Source organism: Etheostoma spectabile, chromosome 18, assembly GCF_008692095.1.
Source record: "Etheostoma spectabile isolate EspeVRDwgs_2016 chromosome 18, UIUC_Espe_1.0, whole genome shotgun sequence".
Classification (NCBI taxonomy): Eukaryota; Metazoa; Chordata; class Actinopteri; order Perciformes; family Percidae; genus Etheostoma; species Etheostoma spectabile.
Window position 1 is genome coordinate 12,613,854 of NC_045750.1, and position 9,825 is coordinate 12,623,678.

General features: G+C 42.0%; 1 protein-coding gene across 1 annotated transcript in view; it reads right to left on the reverse strand.

The window, feature by feature from the left end:
* The window catches only part of rps6kc1 (ribosomal protein S6 kinase polypeptide 1), a 25,826-nt gene that overhangs the window by 7,839 nt on the left and 8,162 nt on the right, over nucleotides 1–9,825 (reverse strand). Inside the window, exons 10-13 of the mRNA XM_032542929.1 lie at nucleotides 8,397–8,444; nucleotides 7,691–7,823; nucleotides 4,435–6,099; nucleotides 2,373–2,462 (exon numbers count right to left, since the gene is read on the reverse strand). Coding sequence (XP_032398820.1) covers nucleotides 2,373–2,462; nucleotides 4,435–6,099; nucleotides 7,691–7,823; nucleotides 8,397–8,444 — 1,936 coding nt within the window. The remainder of the gene's footprint in view (nucleotides 1–2,372; nucleotides 2,463–4,434; nucleotides 6,100–7,690; nucleotides 7,824–8,396; nucleotides 8,445–9,825) is intronic.

Below are 9,825 nucleotides of genomic sequence, written 5' to 3' on the forward strand. Positions count from 1 at the left end.
CACACACACACACACACTAACCTCTGCGTTAGAGAGTGTGGGTGTGTGTGTTAACGTGCACATACATCTACAGATGCATGGATGTACCAAATGCAGGGGTTTGTAGGTATGAAATAAAAGCATGTAAAATAGTTGATCGTCATTGTTTAGTAGTTTGTGTATACCGAAATTGACAACAAAGAAAGGTAGACTGAAAAGACACAGAAGAGAAAGAGAAAAAGTTATCAATGTTTGAGCAGGACAATGGATGTGGAAGTGATATCATCACTCAACAAAAGCATAACACCCCCCTGCTGGCTGCTAATATGTACTACAGCGATGTATCCACATGGGATTAACAGTCGCTTAACTAAGACATTTCACACCTGGGCTGAGGTCACTTTAATTCCAGTGCATTTTCAGTGCTAGCTTTTAATCGCAATAATTTGTATCTCAATAATTTTATCTTAATATATAACATGTCTTGGTGTGAATCACATTTACATTTTACAGTGCTGAAAAATGACTAGTCTATTAACTTTTGGATGTATTCAATGACAAAAGTCAATTAATCCTTTACATGAATTGTCAAGTAACCAAAAGCTGTTTACAGCCTCTCAATTCTGAATATTTGATTAATTATCCCAGTGTCATGTCATTTTAAGACGAATACTTTCCAGTTGTTGACTACTGGTTAAGAAAATATGTTTTGCTACAGCAGTTCTAAAAAGTAATCGATAAATGATTTGTTGGTGAACATAATCATTGGTTGCAGCCCTAAATATTTTTCTTTTACTGATCCAGAAGGGGCTTAACAGTGCCGTTAAAACTAACTGGGAGTCAAGTGTACATTTAGTCCAAATCTACCTTTGAATATTTTTTTTAATTTGAATACCAAATTCATTTTTGTTTGTTCATCACGTGACAGGTGTCCTTTCAATCCTACCACACTCTTAGACTGGTATAAACATCTCATGCTGCTCATATTAACAACAAAAAAATGACAATTATTTCACAATGACTTAAATGGCAAACATGTCTCAGCTTGGCACTTAAATTTTATGCTGCATTATGCATAAAGCTCCGTGTGCTGAGCTTCACTCCTGTGTGTCTTTAGGTCATCTGCTGCTGGCCACTGAACATATGCCTCTACGTGCTTCTATTTCCATTAGTAGGCTTTTAAACGAGCTGTTGCTAAGGGAATAAAAATGCACACTTTAGATATTAGATAGAGCATTTGTTGCTTTCAGATTTATTACAACAGTGGTATACTGTATGTTCACATCACAAGGAGGATTTAAATCTGAAGTGACCTTCCTGGCTTGAGAGAGAGGATGAATATGATAGAATAGCTTAATATAAGTAGGTGGGAGAGTGAATGGGCGCGAGGGTCATTGTGTATGTCTCGGAGTGCGCCCGGTTATTCATTCTGAATATTTAATAAAGATGTAATAAAACACATCACGCAGAATTCTATCCAACTGCCTAAGTGTGAAGAATTATGCTTAAAACAACAACATAGTAGAAAAAGTAACCGCCCATAGATCTTGCATCTGATGCATGTGCAAATTCAACCAACCCCCCACACACACACACACACACACACACACACACACACACACACACACCACACACCACACAGACACACACAGACACACAACACACAGAGACACAGAGACACAGAGACACAGAGACCCACACACACACCACACACACACACACACACACACACACACACACACACACACACACACACACACAGAGAAGTGCTAAGTAGGGACATGGTGCTGTAGTCTAGCAGCAGTTTGTTTTAGGCAGCTTGTAAACAGCATGCCAGAGCTTCCACAAGCCCGCTGAAGGCAAAACATGGGGTTACCGCACTGCTGGCTCACTGTTGCACAACAACACACTCTAGAGGACAATAAAGGAACGACTAGAGGAGCTGGCTTCTCAAAACTGACCGCAAGAGTAAAAAACATACAGATGTTTCTAATGTATCCCCCAGCTATGGGCCAATGTGAATATTACTTAAAATGTTAAATAATACTGCCATGATGATGTTCTATATGTAGCGTTTAGAGGTGGTGCCCTTAATGGCAAAAAAAGCAAAAGAACAGAATGGAAAGAGCAGCTTTGCATATGGATTTCTGTTGATTTCAAAGTCGAGAGGAATCAGTGTTTATCCGTTTCTACGCTATATTCTTTATTCATGTTTGGCTTTAAATAAAGGTTTTGTGACCATGGGAATGTGGCCTACTGATGGCCCTGCATGTCTGCATAGAATTAACCCCACATAAAACCTCCTGACACGCAAAGGCTCCCAGGTATAAGATGAGTACATAAGAGAAATCAGAGAGATAATGTTTTTTTTAGCATGTATATGTATGTCTCACCTGGTGCACAGTACATATTGGCAATGGCCTCTTTGTCACAGGACTCCTCCACATCGTTCCAGCTACAGAAGTAGGTAAGCTGAACATGACCTAAGGAGACAGGAAGAGGGGGAAAGTAGTCAGCTCAAAGTCTCAGTAGAAACATTCATCTAATGCTTAACCTCACACAGTCAAGTATCACTCCGACTCGTTACTTTTCAAACTGTTTACTCACATTTAGAGCACTTCCTTCCTCCATTCCTTTCTGCCTCTCTACATCTCCCTGCGAGCTTTTCAAGCACACAGCCCCAGCGATTACTCCTGTTTAGCGGCTACCCGTTAACGCTATCATTAGAACTAATGGTGTCATTAGGTAGCCGTGGCCATTAGCCTGGGCTAGCCAGACTGATGCACCACACTACGCCGTTGATGGGCCCTTTAGAACAATAATTACCACCAGGGAGACAAAAACAGCCACTCAGCTAATTAGACGCTTGTTGATAACGAGGTGGAGAGAGATGATTGTAGGACGACAAAGGAAGAAGTTGATAGGGAATCTGTAACCTACTGGTAAAACAACACTTTCGCTTCTGGAAGAGCCTTCATTTCAGTAAATAGATTACATCATGGCTGACTGACAGAGACAGTCCCTTGGTCAAATATTATCTGCTCTAAGAAAGGAATAAGCAGAGATCTTGACTTCATACAAGTTTTTTGTTAGTTTTTTTGCTTAACAAAACAAGCAATATATGATAGGACAGCAGCTTCAGAAGGAAGTGATTTTATACTTGGTGTATGAGAAATATGAGCAGATGTCACATAGAGCCTATGGGATTTTTATTAAGTCTCTTTTAGTCTTGCATTGCCAGACCTACCTCCATGGCGCTGCGGAGGAGGCTCTGGTGAGTCCACACAGCATTCCGGGGTGAGAGAAACACGTGCTCTAGTTTACTGCTATTTCTTTAAACCAATCACAATCGTCTTGGGCAGCGCTTAGCTCCGCACGGAGCTGCTGCAAAATAGTCTTGGGAACTTGTTTTGGTGGAACGTGTACATTCAAAAGTTGTTTTAGACGTGCAAGAGAAAACTCAGATTGGACAGACAGTCTAGCTAGCATTTTAAGCGAGAAATAGGCCATACAGTTGCTCAACCTGTCTTCATTTTAGATCGACAAAGGTCAGTTTAAAAGACTTTCATCCGATTTTGATAGGCGCCAAGCCGGTCGCACCTTATTTGCATACAGGAAAGTGGGCTGGAAAATCAAGTTCACATGTGTTGCGTTCATCTCACCTTCCTCCAGATTCTCATTTCCGGTAAATCTTTTAACAAAAGTGTTTCTTTTGGGACAATACTAACCACTGAAAGTGGGCAGTAGAGCAGTAAGTGGTCAGTAGGCCTGCATGCAGTCGGCTTGTAAAATTTAATGAGAATCAAAATCATTTAAAAGAAATAAAAAAATTTAATAATGTAATTGTGAACAGGGTGAATAAAGATCGCGATATTGTAACGATTAATCATGCAGGCCTAGTGGTCAGTAGACATTAGCAGTGTACTGATGGAAGTATGTGGAATGAGACACAGCCTAGGTCTTTAATGAACTATTTACATCTGCAATATCTGTGATGAAACTATTACTAGGCCACCTAACAGTAGTAAAGCATTAGTCCTGCTGCAGCCTCTGTTCAGTGCATGAATTGTCTAATTCATGTTTCTTGGAAGTTTAATTTTCTGGTATATTGATTTGGTGCATTGTTGTCCATCTTTGCTTTAAAAGTAATCTAGATGGCAAGTAGATGTTGCATTCTTTCAGTCCATTCAAGTTTGATCTTTCTTGCAGATGTATCTTGCACTAAGATAATCTACGTCTTTTTCTAAACTTTCTGTAACTAAACTTAATTTTAATGCTTGCCTGATATTATTGCTCATTGGCAGTTGTATTAGTTTAGCAGTATTAAAGCTAATATTGTTAGAACATAAGTCTAAAAGTTTGGTTTTTTTTTTAGCTAATTTTCCCTACATTTTAAGACAAGATAATGGGATCTTGCTGAACAAAACTTAGCTGTGGTAATAAAGGATGTCTAACCTTGGTGGTTGAGAAGGATGTTGTTGGGGTTAAGGTCTTGACAGATGATGCCTTCTTGATGCAAACAATCCAGGGCTTTAACCATCTCTACCGCGCAGCATCGTACAAACTCCTCCGGGATACGAGCTTGGGATGCAGCCAACGACAGCTCGTCCAGCTCTGCAAACAGCCGCGATACTTCTTTATCAAATTCGCTGCCACCTGTGGTACTAATAACTCTTGATTCACCATCAAGACCTGATAAACTCTCAACCACTGTGCATGCCTTAGTCCCATCGTTTGTGGCAGGGTTGGAGCCTGTGCTATTGCTACTGGGGTCTGGAACTAAGTCTGTATTTACTCTTGTACTGGCCTCTGGTTTCACATTTAGAGGATCAGTAACGGGTAGGTCAAGGGGCAGTTCATTATTTTGGCATGCAGAATGAACCACCACTTTGTCAAAGGCTTCTTGCCCAAATGCCGCGCTGCAGTCATCCCACAGCGAGTTGAAGGGAGAGGAAGATGCAACACTGGTGTCATATGTTTCAGAGGCTGTACATAAAGATGAAAGGTCCTGCTCCAGCAGCTGCTCCTCCTCCTCTTCCTCAGGGTGAACGGGAAGCTGTAAAACATCAGGCTGAATGAACTTCTGAGGAGAGGTTGTCGCCTCGAGTCCCACACCCCCCCCCAAAGTGTCTAATTCCTCCTGTAAAGAGTCTACAGTCCCACCTGTTATAGGCAGGTTGACCAAAAGGTCTGGTGGGTGACCCTCATCCTCCACTACTGCCTCTTTAAAAGAGATGACTGGCACTGACTCATTAGAGTCTTTATCACTACAGTCCAACTCCCAAAGCTCTGAGCTGTGGTACTTGACCTCATAAGCCAGCTCCGGAAGATCCTCAGTGACATCCGAGCCCAGGTCTGATGTAGAAAAGAGGGGAACCGGAGAGAGGCGCTGCTCTCCAGAGTCAAGACAGTTCACCTCACTTGCACTGTCTTTGCTGTCAATACGGAAAAACTCCATTGGCGTGTGCTTGGACTGATCCAAAGACAGAGGCACAGCAGGTGAGGGCAAAGGACTGAACACTTCACTGTGGTCCTGTCCCTCACCGCGGTATTGCTCACTGTCAAGGGTGTGGCCACTTTTGTCAGACGACTCTGTAAAAAAGCCAAGTTCCTGAGAGCTGATAGGTGATAGGCTGTCATTGCTAAGCAGTGAGCGGCTACGCGAGGAAGTAGTGGTTTTTACAACGGGCACTTGCAGGGACAGCATTTCCTGTTCACTCTTCTTCTCCTCCTCCACCTTCTCTTCTTCTAGTGCATCTGGTTCTACTTTGTCTTGTTCATACTCATTGCAAAGAGTCAAATAACTGTTGGTGCACTCTTCCTCAGACGTGGCTCCAGAATCTGACTGGGCACCAACTTGTTCGATACGCCTGGGAGGGAGAACACTTTTCTTAGGAGACGCAAAGAGTTTCTCCCCTTTGTCCTGAAGCACTGAAACAGAATCAGAACAAGCAACCGGCCCAGAACCAGAACTGGCTGAACCTACATCCAGCTGTGGTACAGCATGTTGTGGAGAGTGTACAGCCACTGTGTGGCTCTTCTGGATGAAAGGAATGTCAAAGCTCTCCTCTGGGCTGGAATCACGCAGGTACTTTCCAATGTGAGACCACAGCTTACCACCTAGAGATGAAGAAAAACAGGGAATTAAAGACAATGTATTGTGGTGTATTTATTACAGTGGTAAGCAGATGTATTAAGAGGATGAATGAGGAGTTAAGAGAGAAAGCTGTGAAATGTCTAGATAATTACAGCTTGTTCACCACATTATCTTTTTCAGGAATATTTTTAGCCACCTGTGTTTCAACCGGGGACACCTTGGTCTAAATTTAGCTCCTAGGCCATAGATCTTCCAAAAGGTCCCTAGGTAGCAGCACATAAAGTTACTGACTGGTCAAACACAAGCCCCAAGGCCGCAATAATTTCTTTACAACATTCATTCATACAGTAAGCACTTACTGATTACCAGTAGTATCAACATATGGATAGGGATTATTTATTGATTATGCGGTAGACTTTTAAACCACTTGAGGAAGTTGATTCAAAGGAGTTGGAGTTGATTCAATCCGCTATGAGGCCTGTGGCAAAGAAGGACTTGCAGGGCCCCTCGGGGTCCCTGCCTATTGCTTGTTTTGTCCATTTGTGAAAAATAACCAGAAACGTCATTCCATTTTCAGAGGCGGGAGTCTCACTTTTCTGTAGATGACTACATTGCATCTAAACTAAACAAATGCAAAACGAAATACACAAAAAGCCTTTTAGTTCCTGACTTTGGCTTGGCTAATTGGTAAAAATGGTCTTTAGTTTCCACTTAGGAATGAGTAACCAAGGCAAACAAGAATTTATTTGGCTAAATGGGGAGGTCTGTGTTTTAGGTTCCCAGTGTAATGTTAGCATTTTGACATCTCACTCACTCACACACACACACACACACACACACACACACACACACAAACCACACACACACACACACACACACACACACACACACACACACACACACACAGCTGTAGTGTGAGCAAATGGAAGCCAGCATCTGTTGTGTGTGATGAGAATGAATAGGGAGTTCACAATGATGATAATGATAGCGGGACAACTCGATGGCTTAGAAAGTTATACCATCCACACTTTATTTTGTCCAATGTCGCTCGGGTCACTGCCTCCCTTTGTCTGCCTGTCTATCGTCATTCAACCCATAAGCTGCTACCAGCATACTTAAGAAGCAAAAGGAGCAAGCCTGGATTTTGTGAAACAGATGTTAACTGTGGTGAAACTATGCCTTTGATGGCATTTGATTAACTTTATTAGATCATGTTCATATGATATTTAATACTGTCCACTAATATTAGTGCAGGGTGGTTATAGAGTGCACCAGATTGAATAGGTTATAGGACATTAAAAAAAATATGGCTGCATTTCATTGTACACACTCACCCACACACATGAGCTACACACACATCGGAGAGTGAGTGGGATGTAAGGAGGCCCAGGTGTTGGCATAGCTAATGAAGCATGGCGCCACCTGGTATTCAGAATAATGACCTGTGACACACACCCATCTCTATCAAACATCTGTCCAGAACAAGGGCAGAGAGAGGGGTGGGAGAAGAGAGGAGGAGGAGGAATCAGAAGAAGGAGGGGAAAAGACAGTCGGAGGTAAAAAAGACAAAAGAGGGGAGATGAAACTAGGAAGCATGAAATGTGTGTGTCTTACCTTCTGCATACTGCAGCAAAAGGAAAACTGTGTCCTCAGAGACGATGAACTTTCTCAGCTGCACCATGTGCGGCACAGAGTGAGGCATGACTGTCCTCTTAGTCCGCCCACAGTCACTGCTCCTCCTCAGACCCTGCGATAAGAAGTGAGAGGAGGAGAAGGTGAGTAGTTAAAGGTGAGGTAAGCATGGAAATTTGAATTTAAAAACAAGAGGAGCAAAGAAAAATGTACCCCAATTTGGAGGGCATGACTGGGATAAGGTAAAGGAAAGTGAGTTCAGTTTGTGTGAAGAATAAGGTGTAAAGATAATTTGAGTGTGGCAAAGGAGAAACCTCCTATTAACGAGGAGCCAGCTTTGCCCCTTGACAACCCAAAGTCACGGGATTCATCAAGCCACATGCAGCGCGTGACTTTTTAAAAGAGCCACACAAATCTATCAGCGCTACACGTAAAGTTCACATTGGCTGCGTGTGTGTGTAGGCATGCGTTTTTGTGCGCGCGTGTGTGTTTATTCATCTGTGCTTGCGCTGTGCGTTGGCATCTGGCACACGTCTCACACCTGAGAGCAGAGGAGCTGACAGGGACAGGCCCATTAGAATCAATTACACCGGTCACACACAGGGGCTTCTGGCACACTTAACACTTATAGTCAGGACGACGAGGATGTGGAATGCACACACACATGCACGAAATAAAAAAAACTTACTTTCAGGATGAACGTCTCTTGTGTTCTCTTGTCCATGACCAAAAGAACCTGTGATGGAAGAGTGCCATTAATTGCCACATATGAACAGACTACACAGACTAAGATGATGTAGTGGTTGTGTCATCTAGTGCAGTGTTTTTCAATGACTGGGTCAGGGCACACATGAGGGCCCCTGCAAGATAAATGGAGGTTCCTAAATTACACTAGAAAAATTGGCATTAACACAATGAATCCTGTTGTGTCGATCCAACCAAGTACCAACCAGCAATAACTAAAAGGAATCTAAACAAATGCAATACTAGCTGCTAAAGAACCCCCAAAACAAAGAATGTATATGTGATAGAATTAACACATATCTTTAGAAATACATTATACCTGAACCAATCAATTGATTAGTTGATTGACAGAAACAAATCCATGAAAACAACTTTTGATAAATATATCATTAAGTAATTTAACAATCAAAAATGTTATATAAAACTTATTTTTCTTCTATCCCTTTTGATTTTAAATTATTGTAAAGTATTGTCTAAGTATTTTTAGACTTTATAGAGGTTACTTCTTTGTCTTGGAAATGTTTTTTAATATTCATTTTATAGATTTAACAACAACAAAAAATAACTGGCAGATCAATTATTATTCAAAATAATAATATACTCCCCCACCCAAAAAAAACTCATGACCAACCTGCAACCCAGTGCGGTTATTCACATTTATGTTCATATATCGGATGCGCACATTTCTTTCCTGTGCTACTACATTTTTATTGTTATTTTGGAGCACATGAAATATCTCACTACAGATCCATGCAATTCTTCATGGCAGACATGCTTGCTAGCAGTGCCATATTCAAATCCCTACCTTTCTTTCCATCTGTACCCAAATTTGAACAAAAAAGGAGCTCCTACTATTTATCAGTTCACTTTCCTTTAAGTTCTCCCTCTGGTTCTTCCTAATAACTTTATTTTTTCCCTCCTTTACCCCCAACATCTTCATTGCTCTTCTGCTCCCTTACCGTCTCAGGGGAGAGCTTGAGCTTATATGTGTAACCCGGATTGTGTTTGTGCGTAGTGCAGTGCAGTGCAGTGCGTATGTTTTGTGGGTGCGTTCTCTCCATGTGACCCTGGCTGGGACCAAACAGGTGCAGGCTAAATGGATATGAATGGAGCTGTAAGTAAACAGAGTGGCAGTGCTAGCCAGGGCGCTAATATAATTAAGACACAAACATCAGGGAAGGGGGGGAGGTGGAGAGAAGGGGCAGGGGGGACAGGAGGGTGAGGAGCTCTCTCCATCTGTCCCCTCTGTCCCCATTAAAAGTGAAAGGAGGAAGGAGGAGGAGGAGGAGAAAGAGGAGAGGAAAGCCAGTTTATTTTGCATAGCGTAGATTCCACTTATGGCGTATCTTTTTTTTTTTGTCTGATTTGTGTCT